At 37.6% G+C, this 20,417-nt stretch overlaps 1 protein-coding gene across 2 annotated transcripts in view; it reads left to right on the top strand.

The window, feature by feature from the left end:
• myo18b (myosin XVIIIB) overlaps positions 1-20,417 on the top strand; it is a 50,920-nt gene that overhangs the window by 17,814 nt on the left and 12,689 nt on the right. For both annotated transcript variants that reach the window (XM_030150989.1, XM_030150988.1), the window contains exons 15-30: positions 1,701-1,821; positions 2,516-2,663; positions 3,646-3,829; positions 5,852-6,002; positions 8,369-8,478; positions 8,560-8,625; positions 8,718-8,846; positions 12,889-13,032; positions 13,161-13,250; positions 13,423-13,542; positions 13,780-13,885; positions 14,470-14,594; positions 14,713-14,867; positions 15,596-15,719; positions 16,545-16,745; positions 16,831-16,941. In XM_030150989.1, the coding sequence (XP_030006849.1) occupies positions 1,701-1,821; positions 2,516-2,663; positions 3,646-3,829; positions 5,852-6,002; positions 8,369-8,478; positions 8,560-8,625; positions 8,718-8,846; positions 12,889-13,032; positions 13,161-13,250; positions 13,423-13,542; positions 13,780-13,885; positions 14,470-14,594; positions 14,713-14,867; positions 15,596-15,719; positions 16,545-16,745; positions 16,831-16,941 (2,085 nt within the window). The remainder of the gene's footprint in view (positions 1-1,700; positions 1,822-2,515; positions 2,664-3,645; positions 3,830-5,851; positions 6,003-8,368; positions 8,479-8,559; positions 8,626-8,717; positions 8,847-12,888; positions 13,033-13,160; positions 13,251-13,422; positions 13,543-13,779; positions 13,886-14,469; positions 14,595-14,712; positions 14,868-15,595; positions 15,720-16,544; positions 16,746-16,830; positions 16,942-20,417) is intronic.

Here is a 20,417-nt window from a genome sequence, read left to right as displayed (position 1 = left end):
ATTAATGTGACTGGAAGATGTTATGTCTCTTATGCTTTAATAAAAACAAAACAAAAAAAACAACAAAAAAAAGAACCTCTTTTACAAGGGAGTCCAGGACAAGATAGGCAGCAAATACAACACACAGTTACAAGATTACACAGTTAAAACACATATAACAGACACATTTGACATTAAGTAGTTAGTAAAAAACAACATTTACAAGTAGATTAAGAAAAGCAAGTGGAAGTTATGGAGTCGGCCTCAAGAACTGTCAGTTTGGACTTAAAAGTGCTAAAAGAGAGTCAGTCAGTTTCCAGTCTTTCTGCAGCTGATTCCATGCATAAGGTTCAGAGTAAACAAAAGCCCTTTGACCCAGTTCTGTACGGGCAAACAAAACAGAAAGCATTATATGATCATTTGTACGAAGAAAATAAATAATAAAATTTGTCTTCACAATTAATTGGTAGAGTTAATAGCTTCTCGTGTTTCAGCAGCTTCAGTGTTTATTCAGATTCAGAAAATGTAATAGGAAAGAAATGAGCAATACTACAAAATATATATATAAAGCTCTAAATATACACATATATAGCTCTAAATATGAATATATGCCTTAATATACATATTAAAACACTATTGAAACACAATTACAACAGCAATTTGTCCAATATGTACTGGACAAATATTATCACTCTGATAAGTAAAATAAATATATATGAATAAGTGTCCAAAATATTGTTGTGTGTAATTAGAATTATGTGGTTATAAGGTGGAATTATATAACCTGATGGTCACAGGCAGGAATGATTGCTGTGTTGTTCAGTTTACTGATATAAGGTGAGATCTTCAGTCAGATATTTAGGGGTAACATTTGGGTCATGAGCTTCTCTCAAACTTTCAGCAGCTTGGAAATTAACAAGTGGTGCCAGGCACAACAAACCCCGCCCCTCGCACATATTGTAGCTTATTTTGGCTTCGATCCAGCTGATGTCATAATGTCTATGCATGTGCTGATGTCAGCATATCAATTGCCTCTATATGTGTGCCAAGTTTGAAGTAAATTGAAACAAAATTGATGTTTTTATAGACATTTAAAATGTTGCCCATTATAAGTAAATAGGAGAACAAAAAAGATTTTAAAAATTCATAAAAAATTTGCACTTTGATCTACTGTTCCCAAAATGTAATTACATCTATTCTAGGTCACTGATAATCTATAAACCCAATTTGGCATGAATTCAACCAATAGTTTTGCTGTTAGAGTGTTAACAAAAAAACAAACAAACCGAACCAAAAACAATACCCCTTGCATCCCCTTTGGGGGGCGGGGTAAAAATGTCCTGATTAAAAAAAAAAAAAAACAAATCATGGAAAATGTAACAGATCAAATGATAGTTTCTGTAATAACTACACTTAAAGGTGAAGTAAGCCAAGTCATAATGAACAGACATACCCTTCACTCCCTTCAGCGCTCCTGCAGATGATCCAGCTGCCCTCCTGACCCCCACTGGGCCGTCCACTGATATGGTCGTTGTATTAGAAGGTCTTACTCCACCTTTAAGACCACATTACCCACAATCCCTGCTAATAGAGCCCCTCATTACTGAAGAAGACTGAATGTTTGCTCTGTTAAAGTTTCATTTCATCCAACTAGTAACCAGAAACTCATTTTCTTCTTCAGTGGTAGTTATGAACTGCATGTGTCTGGGTGTGTGTTCAAGGTCCGGGCGGCAGATGGAGACCCCCGAGGTCTGTTATGGGTTTTGGATGAGGAGATGGTAACACCAGCCTCCAGTGAGAACAGCGCCCTGGAGAGAGTCTGCCAGTATTACAGCAACACTGGTAAAGACACACACACACACACACACACACACACACATATACACACTCACACAAACACACACACACACACACACACACACACACACACACACACAGGCTCCTTAACCCATAGAGACCCAGAGCTACTATTGTGGCAGTTTCCAAATGAATTTTTCTTTATATTTAACCTTTCTTAAGTGATTTATCACCATTTATTATACTATTATCCTCCATATTTTGCATATTTTTCGGTGGAAATCATGTATTTTTCCTGTATTTACTTTACTGATCATGTAGATGTTCATAAAAGCTCAGAATAAACTTGAAGGTTATTAAATCAGAAACAGAGAAAACTGAAGAAAAAGTGACTTTTCAGCAAACTGTATCATTAACTGAACATAAAAACAACTGTCATTGATCCAACTTCATGGGTTTTACTGCTGAATCAATGTTTTAGAAGATGACAGTGTTTCCACATTCACTACGGAGCCTTTGAGTGTCCAAATGGGTCATATCTGATGACCATGAAAAGATGACAAACTGTATTTTACACCAATTATTTACATGTTTTGATAGGATTAGTGGATCAACAGGTATTAAACAGTTTAGATCAGCAGATGATTTTGGTTGCCAAAGGCTGTTTGGGTCTTTATGGGTTAAAACACACAGCATGTTAATTCAGTATGGATATGTTGAATATGTGCGTCCCCCGCAGTGCGTCAGTGCGAACAGCCTCTGCAGTGTGAGCTGAACCACCTGATGGGTGCTGACCCGGTTCGCTATGACCTGACCGGGTGGTTTGGTCTGATCCAGAACAACCCTTCTGCTCTGAACGCCATCTGCCTGCTGGAGAACTCCACCATGTGAGTGTGTTTTAAAGCCCAGAAGGCTGAGATGGATCTGCATTACTCATGTCTAAGTGAACCCGATGACGAATGTGATCATCTCTAACCTACATGCACCAGATTCTCCATGTACGGACACTAAATCTGGGAAAAGTACTTTTAGGAAGCATTTTTGTTTTTTTATATAATACATCAAAACTTAACTGTAGGTCAATTTGACTCGCCGTTAATCTTTTACTTTAATTTATTATGTTTGAAGTATGTGTTAAAATGAAGATATACCTTAATTATTAGTTAATAGTTAAATAAAGATTGAATGAAGTGTCAACAGTAATACATCGTTTCCCTCTTCTCATGACATGATTGTGACAATGTGATTTATTCTTGATAGATAAAGTGTAACTGGGACTCAGTATGGAATCATTGCACCTGGAGAATGGTGATTACTGATGTGTATAAATAGGAATAAAAGAGGAATGTGTCAGAAAACAAAATGATTACAACTTTATGGGAAATAGTGTGTTTCATTTATGATACAGACAAACACTGCTGCGTGTAAGATATTACTGAAATCAAAGCACTGGCAAATTTATTTGAATATACAACACAAGTCAAAACAGTACATTTGGTTTATATTTGACTTTTCCACATACCTTTTTTCACTTAATGATTAAGCAGCTCAGAAAATGGATGAAACATTACAATAATTAGACAGACAGACTGACCTAATTGATCCCAAAATGGGAAATTGCAATGCAGCAGCGTGACAAACATAAAAATACAATATAAGAATAACAGTAGAATACAAGAGCAAACACACTGTACATAACAAATTAGAAGAATAAAAAAAAAAATCTGTGGAAAATCTGGACAAACAGGATCAAACAGTAAGGTGCAAAAATAAACTGTAATTTGCAAAGTGATATGTCATTTTTCAGTGAGAAATTATGTCATAAAGTAAAGCCACATGTGTCAGTCAGTTTCTCCCTGCTGTCCTCAGAGCGGAGGTGAAGGCCATGTTTACCCCCAGAATCTCTCTGCCACCTCTGTGTCGAGGTCTTGGAGGGTTGGAGGGCAGCAGTCAACGCTGTCTGCAGAGAAATGGCACCATCAGAAAAACGTTCAGCGGGGGAATGGCAGCCATCCGCAGACACTCCCAGTGCATCGCAGTAAAGCTACAGGCAGTACGTATCCAAGTACTCAGTGTCCATAAAGTCTATTTACAGTTTAACACATTTATTACTAAAGGAAATGAAAAGACAAATCTGTGAAAATTATTACAAAATGAAAAGTAGATATTGAATTTTTTTGCCTCATGTAATCTACCTCTATATGGGCATCATTAGTTGCATGAAGCCCATCCAGACAGTACTGGATTTGTTGCCATGTTCTCTGCAGCATAGATTTATCAATGGGATCAGTGATCTGATTGCTTCCGGTTGTTAACCTTTTCATGCATGAATTATGAAAAAAAAAATCAAAATTTTTTTAGATTGATTTTATTACTCAAAATTAGGCTAAAGTTGAAATGCATTTTGAATTTTTTTTAAAATAATGGCTTTATTAAGAAAATATTTAACCTCCTGAGACCCAGGAAAGCACAAGTTTTGGCTTTTTCTAATCAAATAATTGCCTATATTGGAAACATCATGATGCAACACTTTTTCAGATGCATTTTTTTATGGAATATCCTTTGCAGTGGACAGTTTTTTGTTGTTGTTTTGTTGTAGTTGTTTTTATAAAGCGGTGAAACTCTTTTCCACAAACGTGAACAGAAAACCCATAGCTGAGTCTTCAGAGGTTTACTTTATGAGCTCACAGAGCAGTCTAAATTCTAAAACTAAGATGATACTTTTTTTCATTATATTACTTAGAGTTTATAGAGACTGCCCCCATGTGGCTTGGAAAATATTGTTGTTTATAACCCTCTGGAAAGTGAGCTTAAATTATGTGTCCACAAATGTGGATGTCATGCATGAAAGAGTTAATGTCCCGTATCTTTGTTCGATAGACAATATCTTTAACTTAACCCCATAGAAAGAAAACCTGGGAATCCAGAAATCCCTTCCAATCCACAGGTCTGGAAATATTGGATTTAGGAACCCACCAAAATGCAGTACCCAACAAGGTTATAATGGTTTAGGATTTTTCATTGCAGTTTTAATTAGTTTTTAGAGCAGGTTTGCAACTTTTTTTTTATTAGTTTTCAATTTTCTGTAAATGCTTAGTTTTTTCATATCTTTTATCTTCCTTATCTACCATGGAGAAATCCCATACAGGACTCTGCTGCTTTCTCCCAACTTTACTCTCCGTGTTGCCAGGTAGAGTGAAGACGAGAAGCCAACTCTAAACAACAAGTGACATGAAGTGACAGACCATGAAGTGCCATATGGGGCCGCCAGCGAAAATTGCTCGAGCATATCATATCAATCTGACACTGACAAAGATGAAAATGAAGGGAATTTAATCAGTCATTTTTAGACGTTTTAGTTTTATAAGCACACAATACAGTTTCAGTTAGTTATCGTTTTGTATTTTAATTATAGTTTTTATTAATTTCAGTTAACGAAAATGTTTCTTCAATTCTAGTTTTCGTCATTTCGTTAGTTTTCGTTAACGATAATCTGGGGCACCGTCACCAATTGTGGACCCCATGAAAAGTAAATGTTTTGGGCCTCTCAGAAAATAAATCGTCTTGGGGGGGTACAGTACGCACTGTAACAACTGAAGGTATAGCTGTGCATTTCATAAGGACTGTAACAGCTGTAACGGGTGTGAAAATGAAAGAAAACTTAACTTTGAAGTCTGACTCCCGGCTTCTGTGTCTCTCTTCTCCTGTAGACTTTACACGAAATTATCACAACTTGTAATCTATATCCGCTGGGCACCATGAATTTGTCATGTGTAGCCCACCCCCCCACATTTGGTGCCACATTTTCAATCAAAAGGTCAAGGTAAACATTTGCAGTAATTGATCTCTCATTGAAGAAAACTGGACCAATGATTCAACTGCACATGATCCCACAATCTGATTAAAAACATGGATAAGCACCGAGTACATACAACAAATCTGACTAACATGTTGCTTTTGTAATAATTTTTTTCAATTGTAAAGAGACTTCATGGACTTTTTGGCAGTTCATTCATCAATGCCAACTTTCAAAGAAGTATGTCTTGAAGCAATTGTTTTTGGCCCCGCCCTCTAGGACTCTCTGGTGAACCTGATTCGTCGAGCCCGGCCTGTGTTCCTTCAGTGTATGAGTGCCAAGTCCGACAGTGGGGGCTTTGACGTCCCTGCTCTCAGAGTACAGCTGAACTCCACGCAGATCCTGTCAGCGCTGCAGCTCTACCGAACAGGTCAGCACATCTGCATCATACGCACGGACAGATCTAATATCACATTAATGCACCGACATGAGCTCACCAGTCTTTGCATCTAGATAGTAGAATTAGACTAAAACTTACCTGAGAAGAAGAATTATGAACATCCAGCTTACTCTATACCTCGAGGTAATACAAACTCATAACGAAAAGTTTGCTTCCAACTGAGCAGATTTATTTATTTATGTCCACACTCCACTTTACTTTGAAAACCCTGCTTGTACTTATCAGGACTGGCACAGGGCTGCTGAGTAAACAGGACCCACAGCACGGGCTCCTTAAACCAAGAAAAACCTGAAATTAGAAGATTACAGGATTAAAATTGTACTAATGTGGGGACAGCTCATGGTTTAATTCTTTCAGAAACACATTACAAACTTCTTATTGTGAGTTTGCCATTATTAGAAATAAATAAATAAGTGTGTTATAGTGCTGATCTACTCATTTATCAAGTTAAAATACTTCTTTCTGGCAAACGCTCTCAAACACACAGTATTACCTTGGAGAGGGCTGGATAAATACTCTAACATCAGATAATGTGTGTAGATAGTCTTGATAAAACAAGGTGTGAGAATTCCTGCCTGAACACAACTCGTAGCAAAAGGAACTAGAAGCACTCGGAGAGCGCAGACCTCCGCCAAGGCTGATCAGTGGCTCCCCCCCATGGGCCCCCCCACGCCAAGGAGGTTATGTTTTTGCCAGGGTTTGTTTGTCTGTCTGTTTGTTTGTCTGTCTGTCCGTTAGTGTGCAACATAACTCAAAAAGTTATGGACAGATTTTGATGAAATTTTCTGGTCTGTGCCCCCCCCGTGGGCCCCCCCACCCCCAATCACCACCAAAATTTAATCATTTCTTCCTTATCCCATTTCCAACAAACCCTGAAAATTTCATCAAAATCTGTCCATAACTTTTTGAGTTATGTTGCACACTAACGGACAGACAAACAAACAAACAGACAAACAAACAAACCCTAGCAAAAACATAACCTCCTTGGCGGAGGTAACTAATACACACTTTTGCCTATAAAGTTGCAATAATTCTATTTTCAAACAAATTCCTCTTTTTATTCCTATTTCTACACATCGTTAATCACCTTTGACCAGGTTACACGCTGATTACACACTGAGTCCCAGTTACACTTTATCTGTGAAGAATAAATCACATTGTGCCACAATCGTTTCATGAGAAGAGGTAAAAATATTTTATTCCAAATTCATGGCCAACAGTGTATGTCAGAGACAAAGAGAAAGTGATGATAAGGAAACCTCAATGAGCCTCTGTATTTAGAAAGTTTGATTGACATTGGCTATCAATAGCTACTGTTGAATTAACACTATAACACATATTTTTCTTGTGAAAATTTTTCCAGGGTACTATTAATGAAAAGATCTCCTTTGAGGCTTTTCTTCTAGTTCTTAATAATGAGAAGTGCTTTGAATTTAGTTAGTCCTCAAACAGAAACTTTTTTAAAAGGAAATTTCTTGAATAATATTAACCCATAAAAACCCAAACAGCCAAAAGCATCTACTGATGTAAACTGTTCAATACCTGTTGATCCATAAATCTTATCGATCCATACATTTATCAATGCATGTAAATAATTGGTGTGAAATGCAGTTTGTCATCTTTTCATTGTCATTAGATATGACCCATCTGGATGTTCAGAGACTGTAGTTACCATGGAAACACTGTCATCTTCTACAACATTGATTCACCCATGATGTTTGATAAATGACAGTGGATGGACACACTTGTTTTGACATTCAGTTTCTAATATATTTTGCTGAAAAAGTAATTTTTTTGTGCAGTTTTCTCTGTTTTGATATAATAACATTTGAATTTGCTCTTGAGTTTTATGAACATGTACATGATTAGTGAATTAAATATTGGAAAATGCATGGTTTGCACTGCAAAAACTCAAAATATAGAATTTAATATTACAATAAATAGTGATAAATCACTTAAGAAAGTTTAATATAGAGAAAAATTGATTTGGGAGCTGACATAAAAGTACCACTGGGTCTTTACGGGTTAAGAAATAAAATGATCTTTGAACAATTAAAGAATGTTATCTATTATGTACAAGTGTAGTTCCTGCTTTTACGGAATTTTTTAGTTGTCATAGAGCTGTTGTAGTTTTGTCTTATTTATCTTTTTCTTAAATAATAATGATTGTCATTTTTATTTGCTGTGTTTGTGTTGTATCAGTAGAGATCACTGAAATTTCATGTCACAGACTAACATGTTCAAACTCACTTTCTGGACTAATTTTACCTTTAATATCTTTGTGGATTTACATGAATGTTATGTTTGATTGCAGATTTATGCTTGTACTTTTTCAGGTTATCCAGAGCACATGACTTTGAGTGACTTCAGGTGTCATTTCCAGGCTTTGTCTCCTCCAATTATGAAACGTTACGCTTCAATGTTTGTGAGCCACGATGAGAGAAAGGTCAGACAGATGACGCACAACAGCAACACCAGGCCTCTGATCTGAACACACTCTGAATGGGTTTTACTCTCTGTCTCTCAGGCGGTGGAGGAGTTACTAGTTGAGCTGGATCTGGACAAAAAGAGCATCATAGTGGGAACCAGCAGGGTGAGAACATGTTTGAACCCTTCTGAAGTACCTTCTGTCCACATAATGAATCCATCTGATTCAGCCTGCATCTTCTTCCTGCTGCATCGTAGGTGTTTATGAAGCGAGGTGTGCTGCGTTACCTGGAGCAGCAGAGGGACCAGCAGGTCACTGGGTGGCTGGTGCATCTACAGGCCGCCTGTCTGGGACATCTCGCCCGCCAGAAATACAGAAAACTCAAGGTTAGTATTAATATGTGAATGTGTACACAGATGAAATGAAGGAGGGTCCTTCTATGAAACTGGTCCCTAAAAACAGGACATGGGGGCAAAAAATTCAAACCAGGTGTAGACTAATGTTATGAAGCAAGTTTGGAAGCACTTTGGGTCTATTTTAAAAATAAATATATACTGAGATAATAGAGAAACTATTTTTCAGATAAAACACATTTTATATTATTTTTATGCAAAAATCCACATGTAACATGGTAAAAATGACACGAAAATTACACGCTACTATGTTTTTGAATATCTTTTTATTCGCTCACAGGTACATTTTGGGAATTGTACTAATTATGCAAGGCAGAATGTTGCACAAAAATGACTGCTGTTGCAAAATCACTCACGATTTATATGTGTTTAAATGGGCAGGTTCTGTATGTAACAAGAGTGGACACGATGAGTTACACATGAAACCTGGAATGAGACTGAGATTCATGAAAAATCCACATGTCTGGATTAGAAAAACCACTAGGATCATCAAATTTAATACAGTGTCTTTATTTCTAGCAGTATATAAGACCATTTCAAGCCGTGTTTTCACGATAAAATGCACTGACCCCTGGGTAGCTTTTCAAGTCCCAATTTTGGTCCTATTTTTGGCTCCAGTGTTTTATTAAAAATTCATGAATTTTGGGATGGCTCAGAGCAAGAGTATATATTTTTTGCATTTATCTTAGGTCATCATTAGGTACATCCTGGAGGGAAATAAGTCTAATGTAAACACGCAGCTAGCAGTCAATCTCAGAAACCACAATTTATTTCGGTTAATGAACTACTGCCCCAGTTTCTTTTAACTTTAAACCACCTCGGTACCAAATATCTCCGGTTATCTGGACAAAAGGCTGCGTGTTCTAGAGATTCTGGGATGAACAGTGGCTCTGGACTACTCCATTTAGGCTGCTTATCAGAGGGGGGTCACGTAATTTAAATTTCACTCACCAGTTACGTTTCAGATGGACAGACCAAACCAGGAGAAAAGGAAGAACTCACCAAAAAAGAAGGTTTGATGTTTTAAAAAGTTTAAAAAAAGTTTATTGCTTCAGACAAAAATTAAAAAAGTTACAAAAAGAAATCTAGCATCAAACACACATTTCGTCACAGAGAGAAAAAGAAAAAGCCCGCCAAAAAAGAGTTTCCTTTGTCACCTTTTTATAGTGACTCTTGGAGACTCCCATTATTCAGTGACGTCATTCGTCGTAGGCTTATTATTGGTTAATGGTAGTTACTGGGCAGAACATGTCAGTCACTCCATAAGCCAATTCTAAGAAAAGCACATGCTTTTGCATGTGCACAGCTTTTGCTCAACACCTGCACTATTAGGCTAGCATGTCTTGACCACAAAAATCCCCTAGTTCATATTCTGGTTTTTCTGCTCTATGCTCTTTACCACAACTACTTTCTAAAGATGTAAAATTCGATCTTTTAGGTCAAATCTGACCTCTCCTCTAAGTTCAGCACAGACAGGTGTGAGTTCATCAAAACCACACACACACACGCACACACACACACACACACACACACACACACACACACACACAAATCAAACCTGACACTGACTGTACCTCTAAAATAAAAAGAGTATTACTATTATATAAGAATATTACTCAGAATATTACTTAGACTTGCAAACATAAAAAGACTCTTCAAGCAAAATAACTTTGTAATGTAAAGATTGAGCAGACAACTTATAACATTACATTTCCTCTTCTTCTCCATTTTGGTTCATGATGTGTGATGTCCATCCGACATTTTAGAATTAGTCAAAGTCAAATTCAACTTTCATTTAACGTAAGATACGTACAACACTAAATTTCTCTTTTATTATTGGGTTTAAAAAGCTGGCAATGTGCCAGGGACCAAAATCTACCCAGTTTCAAGCTACAGGAGCTGAAATCATGGGGAAAAGCTGTAATCTTAGAGATATATAGCTTCCTGTTGGAGCTCTTCCAAATCAAAATAATAAACACAGACCGCCTGATGTTCTTTCATACTCTGGAAAAGTGAAGGAACTTTTCTAATCTTCACACATGGAGTAGAGCAGTAAATCACATATTTAACACTCCTACTAGTCTGTGATCAGACAAAATCAGAGAATGCAGATTTTATACATATATATTGTGATGAACGGGTGACATGGTGGTGCAATGGATAGCAGTCGTGCCTCACAGCAAGAAGGTCCTGGGTTCAATTCCAACACTCGATGGGGGTGGGACCTTTCTTTGTGGAGTTTGCATGTTCTCACTGTGTCTCCGGGTACTCCAGCTTCCTCCCACCATCCAAAGACATGCACTGATAGGTAAATTGGTTAATCTAAATTGAGAGTGATTGGTTCTTTGTCTCTGTGATGAGCTGGCGACATGTCCAGGGTGTACCCCGCCTTCACCCATAAGTAGCTGGGATAGGATCCAGTGACCCTAGTGAGGATAAAGCAGGTTCAGATGATGAATGAATGAATGAATCATGATGAACATAGACAAGGACTAGATACAGAAGAACATTTGGGTTACAGTATGCTGAAAGGTAAATGTAGAAGTGGTTCCCAATAGACGCTAAAAATACTGCAGCTTTAAGATATCTGGCAAACACTACTGCTTCTTTAAAAGGCAAAAAGTCAGATGCATCCATGTGTGTTATTTGTTTTGTATGCGCACAAACATCAAATACGTTTATTTTCAACATGTTCAAAACTGCCTCACAGAGAACGTTTTTAAAATCCAAACTGACTAAAAACATAGGAAAGTACTCTCTGTTTCTGTCACAAATGCAATTATTCCCTCAAATGTTGAAGTATTCCCTTAAAGACACAATGAGGACATTTGCTGTCACGGCTCCTAAACATTGGAGCAGCCTGCCCGAGGAGAAAACACTGAATCAGCTCAGTGTTACTTCACATTTTAGAACCAAAGCCTTTGTTGTGTGATGACTTTCTGCATTATATTGTTTGTCTGTTTTTTACTGCATGTGGTATGGTTTTATTTGTACTGAAACAAGTAAAGTTTACTATTATTATTATTAGTAGTAGTAGTAGTAGTAGTAGTAGTTGTATGAAAAAATGAACGAATTTGTATAAATGACAAAGATTTAAAACTACAGTATGTAAAATTTAAAGGGATTTATGAAAATCTAATTATGGAAAGAAGATCATTTTCATGATTATGTTTTCATTGGTGTATAAGCATGAAAAAATGAGAATAGTTTTTGTTACCTTAGAGGCTAAATGTAGAGTAAGGGGGAGCGAGACTGTGTTTCTACAGTAGCTATGTATGTACTTCTTTTTTGTTTCCATTCTATAGCAAGTGGCCTCTAGGACCAGAGTTAATACTGTCTTACTACATCACTGCTGCAGTGAACCTTTAAGGCTTGGAAGTCAAAGCTTATTTGGACTTTTTTTGAGTTCTTGTGATTGCCTGATTTGCCTTTTACATGCCACATATAAAAAAAGTTTGACAAACCCATGTTTTAGTGTGTGTGTGTGTGTGTGTGTGTGTGTGTGTGTATGTGTATGTGTTTATTTATTTTTGCCCAACTTCATCTACATAATCTGATGATATTTTCACTTTAATACCACTTAATTAACAGTTTGGACCCAAAAATCATCAAATCTGAATTGAAAAAAGATGTTATTTATGCCAATAAAAGGCACAAACATGCTCAGTGATCTGTTCTGGAACTTGAAAAAGTAAAATATAGGTTGCAAATATGAACATATAAAGGTAAAATTGAATATTTTTGTACTATCAAATTAAATCATATTTCCAGATTCACACAGTCTATCAATGTCAGACAAAAACTAGAGGAGAGTTTCCAATCTGCACTTTCATGTGAAGTTGACAGCAGTGCTCCAGGTGACCTGTTTAGTTTTGAAAACGTCATGTGATCTGATCACCCTGAAGTGATCATAGGCCCTGGGGGGTTAAGACTTGAATTTTCACGTTATCTCATTAAAATTAGTATAAGTGGGTTGCAAATGTTTTCCTAAACATATAATCTTGTGCTTCCTCAGGTGCAGCAGATGGCAGTGAGTTGTCTGCAGAGGAACCTCCGGGCTCTGAGGGTCGTGGCCAAGTGGAGTTGGTGGAAACTTTTCTGCCGAGTCCGTCCTCTGCTTGATGTCAACATGGACAATGAGAGACTCAGGACCAAAGAGGTACACACACACACAGCTCAGCACTGACGAGAAATGTAATAAACAGAGATTTCAAAGATTGTAAAATAAATCTGTGATCAAATATTGTCAGGTAGATATTTTAAAGATGCTCTGATTGTGTTTGTCAGGATGAGTTATCAGCTCTGAGACGGCGTCTGGAGAAATCAGAGAAGGAGAGGAACGAGCTGAGGCAGACTGCAGACAGCCTGGAGACCAAGGTCTGTGCTGCACTAAGCACACACACACACACACACACACACACACACACACACACACACACACATACACAAACACACACACAGACACACATAGAGACACACACATGCAACACACGTAGACACACACACACACACATAGACACACGCATCATTTTTTGATTTGTGTGCGTAGGTTACAGCTGTGACATCTGAGCTGAGCGATGAGCGTTTCCGTGGCGATGCCGTGGGCCAGGCTCTGGATGTGGAGAGGGCAGAGAGACTTCGGCTCAGCAGGGAGAACAAAGACCTGCAGGTAGACGGACTGAGGAGTCACTGATTGGTTCCATATTGACAAAGTAATCTGTTACTCATTTCTCAGCGTCCAAATATAGTAACTAAACTAGAACGACCTCTTAAGTTATAACACTTTTCTTTGAACTCCTTGGTATTGAGAATTAATTGTCATGTTCTGTGTTAATACATCTGAAAGTAATGCATCCTCCTGATCATCGAATATCTCAGGCCACATTCTGCTGTTGTTCATTATAAGGCTCGCCTAGACCAGTGCAAAGTCACCATGGAAACTCTGGAGAAGCAGCTGGAGGAGGAGAAACAGAAATCCTCGATGGCTGAGAGTCAGAGAGGAGCAGGATCAGGTAAAGACCAGGACTCTGCATGTCTGTGTTTATGGGCTGTTGTCATTGTCGTTCGTCAACTCTACCCTTATTACTTTTTTTTAGGGACATGAAGCTATTGTTTCTCGTGATGCTGTGGCGAGAAATGACAAGGAAATGTTAATGACTGCTTTACTAATCTATAAACTAAAGTTATGTAACAGTGGACCACTTTTGTCTTCTTCAGCTGAGGAGAGGAGGGTAGTAATTGCAGTTTCTGGTGATGAGCGTCACATCTTGCTGCTACCTAACAATCTCTTACAATCACTGACACGCCTACATTGACAGGCAGAAGCAGAGGCTGAGTCACACTATTTTTTGCTTCTAGTTGTTTTAGCTGTAAAGAGCTCCAACCTTACAGTTTGCATCATTAGTGTAGTAAAACACTGTCCTCAGGAGGAACAGACCACAGTATGTTTGCATTAAACGCAGTGTAATTACATCTGTAGCGCATGATTAAGGACAGATTGTTTCAAACTAAACAAAGGTACAGAAATGTCACTATAGACTTTGTGTGGCCGTGACCATCACCTGTGACAAAGTCACATCCGTCTTCTCCTCCACAGAGAGCGAGCTGGTCATGCAGCTGGAGTGCTGCCAGACAGAGGTTGAATTTGTCCGCAGACGACTCAAGCAGACGGAGGAAAAAGTTGAGACAGAGAGGCAGACCCGACAACAGCTCGATACCAAGGTGAGACAGGACACTCTGACGTGCACAGCAACAGTAATGGGAGATTAGATGTCTGAAGTTAATAACACTGTATGTGTGTGTGTGTGTGTGTGTGTGTGTGTGTGTGTTGGGGGGGTAGGTGGCTTCACTGCAGGCCCAGCTGGAGCAGTCCAGGAGGAGTGCCACAGAGCTGAAGCGCCACTGCCGCCGTGTGACCTCTGATCTTCAAGATGCCCGGGTCCTCACTGACAGCCTGCAGAGCCGCATGCATGAGCTGGAACGCAAACAAAGGCGGTGTGTATCCACCTGCTTTCCATAGTTCAGTTAAAACTTTAATGATAGAATGTTCTTTTCTATTTTAACCCATAAAGGCCCAAACATCCACCGTCGACCAAAATCATCTACTGATCTAAAATGTTTAATAACTTCTGAACCACTAAACCTATTAATACATTGAAATAATTGGTGTAAAATGCAGTTTGTCATCTTTTCATGGTCATCAGATATGACCCATTTGGACGTTCAGAGGCTCCGTAGTGAACGTGGAAACACCGTCATCTTCTACAACATTGATTCACCAGTAAAACCCATGAAGTTGGATCAATGACAGTGGATGGAGATGCTTGTTTTTAGATTCTGTCATTGATATCTTTACTGAAAAAGTCACTTTTTCTTCAGTTTTCTGTGTTTCTGAACCCTCAACTTTAAACAGAGCTTTTATCAACATCTACATGATCAGTGAATTGAACTTAGGAAAATACCTGATTTTCACTGAAAAACACAAAATAATAATAACATAATATCATAGATAAATCAAAGTGATAAATCACTTTAGAAATGTTAAATATAGAGAAAATTTAATGTGGGAAGTGCCACTAAAGTAGCTCTGGGTCTTTATGGGTTAAAGCAGAAATGACAAATACTCAGGGTGTTCAGTCTACTTTAAGCTGATTAAAAATATCAAAAAGACAGTAAAATGTAGCAGTTTATCTTAAACTTCTACCTGTTGTGTGTTTGTACAGGTTCGACAATGAGTTGACGCAGGCCTTAGAGGAAGCTGACAATGAAAGAGAGCAAAAGGACAAAACTTTTCAAGAAAACAGTGCTCTGGGGATTGAAATATACACTCTGCGTCACAACCTACAGGTGGGTTTGGGATCTTTGTCATAAATTCATTGAAAACCAAGTCAGAATGTCATCGGAATCAACCATCCACCGTGTCTGTATCTTGTTGGAAAACAGAATAACCTTTAGAAACTGTTTACATAAACAAAACAAGAAGCATTGGTAAGAGGATGGTTTGCTTAAAGGTAAAATGTCAAAACCATCATTCATCTAGTGAACCCGGGAAAGAGCACATCATCTATTGTGTAAATTCTCTTTGTCACATCTGATTCATGAAATGGTGTCATTGGCTGAAAAATGATTTCAACAGTATTGTAGACTGGTGAAGCAGCCAAATTATGAGGAATAAAAACAGATGAAAAGGATATGTGCAGGGGAGGAAGAAAAGTACAGAGCTGATAAAAAAAAATGACTTCTCATTATGAGATAAATGGTAATCGCAGTATTTGGCTTCTGAGTGTTTTAGTTATTCTGACAGACATTAAAAAAAAAAGATGGACTAGATTGATGTCAGACAGAGATAAAAACGTACACACTTGACATTCTGACAATATTTGTTGTTACCTTTTAAACAAGACTGGCTATTCTTTATTTACTGTACAGACCTTTCCAACTTGGAGCTCTGCTGTTTATTTTCTTTGTGTTTGTGTCTGTGTTGGACGGCCTTGTTTTCAACTCCCACATGGCCAAACCTGCCAAAGTATACTTTAGTGAGATTAGGCTATTTAACCTCTGTCGGATCCAGGGACGCTTGACAAACCGGAGGACAACAACAGTTTTTCTTACTTGGAGGATGAATCTATTTTTTTTAGTATCAGCGATGCATTTGTGTGTGGGTGTCTCCAGGAGAGCCAGTCGGAGGTGGGCCGTCTGCAGAAGCAGAAGGAGGAGTTGTGTGCTCAGATCCGTGACCTCAGCCTACCTGTTGATCTGGCCTCGGACTCTCTGCCTGACCTCAAAAAACAGCTTCGCCTCCTTGAGAGCCAGGCCGGTGAACGAGCCGAGGAAATCACCAAGCTCACCGCAAGAATACAACACCAACAACAGGTGGCCTTAAATGCCCTCTGCCCATTCGGGATGCATTCACTGGCTGCTGCTTTCCTCAGTGTATTTCTATTTTTTTCTCTAATAGATTCACATGCGTTTTGAGATGGAGATGGAGAGGATGAAGCAGATCCATCAGAAGGAGTTAGAAGATAAAGAAGAGGAGTTAGAGGATGTGCACAAGTCCTCTCAGAGACGGGTTGGTTAACACAACGGATTAACACACAACTAAAGGACATTATGCTGAATTTGACACATCCAATATGTCTCTAATAACTGAGAACTTTTCTCAGACAAAGATCTTCATACATATCAAGGTTACTCAACCCATAAAGACCCAGTGCTGCTTTTATGGCAGTTCCCAAATGAATTTTTCTCCATTTGTGTTAGCTTACCGGCTGATAGGCTGTAAGCCATTGTCGTCATGCGGTGTCCGGCGGCGGCCTCTGTCGTCGTTTGTCGTCCGTTACAAAACTTTCAATCATCTTCTTCTCCAAAACTACAATTCCAGTTGACTTCAAACTTGGTATACAGCTTCTTTATGATGATGTCAACAAAAGTTAGTGAAATTATTTGGATCCGAATCTGATTCTGGATTTGGTGCAACTTTGAAAAATTTCCCCATCATAAGAGATAGGAAGTGGATCGATGCAATAATAGCCTCTGGTATGTCTGTCCATCACCTAACCCACTGGACCGCACAGCCCCCCTAAATACCATGATAGATGACCCGTCTTGAAATACCATATTTTCATTCCAAAGGTATTCAGGCACCCTTTGCTGCATAGGTCCTTAAAGTCCTTCCATTGTTATTTGATGGTTATATACTTTGAGATATATATTGCGAACACATTTCACTACAATTTATGACCAAAGTTGACCTATGGTAACTCAATCAAGCCATTATTGTATGCACATTGTTCTCAGAATAATATGTGTGACACTTGTTTCAACAAAGCCAGGTCTATCAAAGAATAAATCCTGACCGTCCATGCTTTCAGCTTGGACTATTTCTGTAATATAATAAATACACATAACTGGGTGATAATAAATGGCATCTGGATACATTTCCCAAAGCTTTTAATTTGGCCGGTAAGCTACAGGGCCATTGGTCCTATTTTTAACCTTACTTAATTGATTTATCACCACATACTCTAATATTATCCTCTGTATTTTGCTTTTTTTTGTGTGAAAATCTGGTATTTTCCTGTATTTAATGTACTGATTATGTAGATGTTTGTAAAGGCTCAGTTTAAAGTTGAGGGTTATTATATCAAAACAGAAAACTGAAGATAAAGATCAGTTTTGTTGCAAAACATATCATTAACTGAACATAAAATAAGTGTCTCCATCCACTGTCATTGATCCAACTCCATGGGTTTTACAGGTGAATCAATGTTGTAGAAGATGACGGTGTTTCCACGCTCACTACAGAGCCTCTGAACGTCCAAGTGGGTCATATCTGATGACTATGAAAAGAGGACAAATTGCATTTTACACCAATTATTCACATGTACTGATAGGATTAATGGATTAACAGATATTAAACATTTTATATCAGTGAATGATTTTGGTCGCAGGTGGATGTTTGGGTCTTTGTGGGTTAATAAATGTGCATCTTTGGCAGAAAAGAAGACAGACAGTACTTTCATGTCAACAATCCACTTTTTTTTCTTTTCAACAGTGTTACACAACCACACAGCAGGTATCATATAACATCTCTGCTGTTACCTCAGTGCAAATCAAGTTTCTTTGCAAACTCATTAGCACACAGTTGTATTGGAGATTTAGCTTTTGTGACAGTCCATGGTGAGTCAGCTCGCATATAAGGACAAATAAGTAAAAATCTCATAAGCTCAACTTGATATCGAGGATTTAAGTGTAGACATTGTCACTGCCCACAGGACAGACCGTATAGTAACCATCATAACTCCCCCTCTGGCAGCTTAGACGCAGAGCCCACAGGTGGATGCAGGGGTGGAAGTAGAGCTGAAATGTACAGTTGCAGATCAGCTCATATAAACAGCAGTACGTTCAGTGCCATAGATACGTGTCGTCTGAATTGTTCATTTCCACAAGACTTTGTTTTAGTCTCAAATGACAAAAGAGAACAAAACAAACATTATAGATTGAACAAGATATCCCCGACTCTAAAAATATATATAATCTGTGGCTAAAATTATATGACAGAGGATTCATTTGACAATAGTTTTTTAGTGCGTTCAGCTTCTGTCTTTCAGTTTCTTTTCTTATGTGTGCAAAGCTTTCTGCTGTATAGTTTATGTGTTAGATGTTGTGTCTCCATTGCAAATTGAGATTTCTACCCTCATTTAAAGATAAATTAAATAAAAATTCAGTATGTGGGCTTGATTAAGAATAATGGATGAAATTAACTTTCATTTACTCATTGATTTTTTTCCTTTACACTAAACTATCACTTCTGAAGCAGGGTATTTTTTTTTTTTTTTTTTTTTTTTTTTTACAATTTTTATTTATTTCTCATTTTTATCAGTATAATACAATCCAATCTCCTCAGGTTGAGGAGCAGGAAAAGAAACAAAAGAACAGAAAACAAACAAATGAAAAGAACAGCCTGTGTTTGTGTCAGCATCGGTTTAGGTCCCTTAATAGATACGTTTTTCCCTGAATGTCAGCCATTTTCCCGTTTTTTATGAAGAGATTTTCATTCTACTTCAGTTTATATGTAAGATGATCCATGACAAGAATATCATGTATGATTGAAAGCCATTGTTTGGAAGACGGAGCATCAGTCTTAAGCCAGTTCTTTGTTATGACCTTCTTCTCGGCCACCAGGAGGATCTTGACAAGATGAAGCAGGGTATTTTTTAAGTTAATACACAAGCAGGTGACATTTGGCTAAGATACAGCAAATTTCACATATATAAGCATTTTTAACAGATTGGTGAAGTAATAATGTATTTATTATTGTCAACTCCATAGTTTCTCCTGTTCAGTGCTTAGTGTTATGCCATCATATTCATAATTTATATTCATGTAACAATCACATATAGTGGTTTGTATTGGCAAGAACCTGGTAATACGATACAAATCACAATACTAGGATCACGATATATCATGATACTGTTAAAAAAAGCAATTTTTTGTTTGTTTCTTTTTCTTTTAATAATTATTTCCTTGAAGAATTGAATTACACCAGAAATATGCACAAATACTAAACACATTTTTATTGGATCAGAACAGGATCTAATGCTATATCGCAAAATTTCCTTTGTTAAAACTTAAATTATCTTTTACAGACATTACTGTTTAAGATCCTCTTCAAATGTTCATATTCTATTAGTGCATAGCTAACATCATAATATTTTTTGTGCAATCTCAGCAAAGGAATTAACATTATTTAATAAAAGAGCGTTAAATAATAATGAATAAAATATAAACAAAAAGAAAAACAAAAACACAAAAATGGACCTCCACAATATCTGCATTTGAATAAATACCTAAGAATATCGATACAGTACTTTGTAATATCGATACAGTATTGTGAAATGAAATATCCCGATATATTGCAGAACTGATATTTTCCTACGCCCCAAATCACATGTGGGTTAAACTGAATGAAAGATATGCACAAGACATAACAATTGTTCCCTGTGCTTTGATAGACTGTGTGTTATGTGTTTGCTTGTTTGTTCT

The sequence above is a fragment of the Sphaeramia orbicularis genome, chromosome 12 (assembly GCF_902148855.1).
Source record: "Sphaeramia orbicularis chromosome 12, fSphaOr1.1, whole genome shotgun sequence".
In the NCBI taxonomy this organism is placed as follows: Eukaryota; Metazoa; Chordata; class Actinopteri; order Kurtiformes; family Apogonidae; genus Sphaeramia; species Sphaeramia orbicularis.
This window is presented reverse-complemented; position numbering and strand designations above follow the sequence as displayed.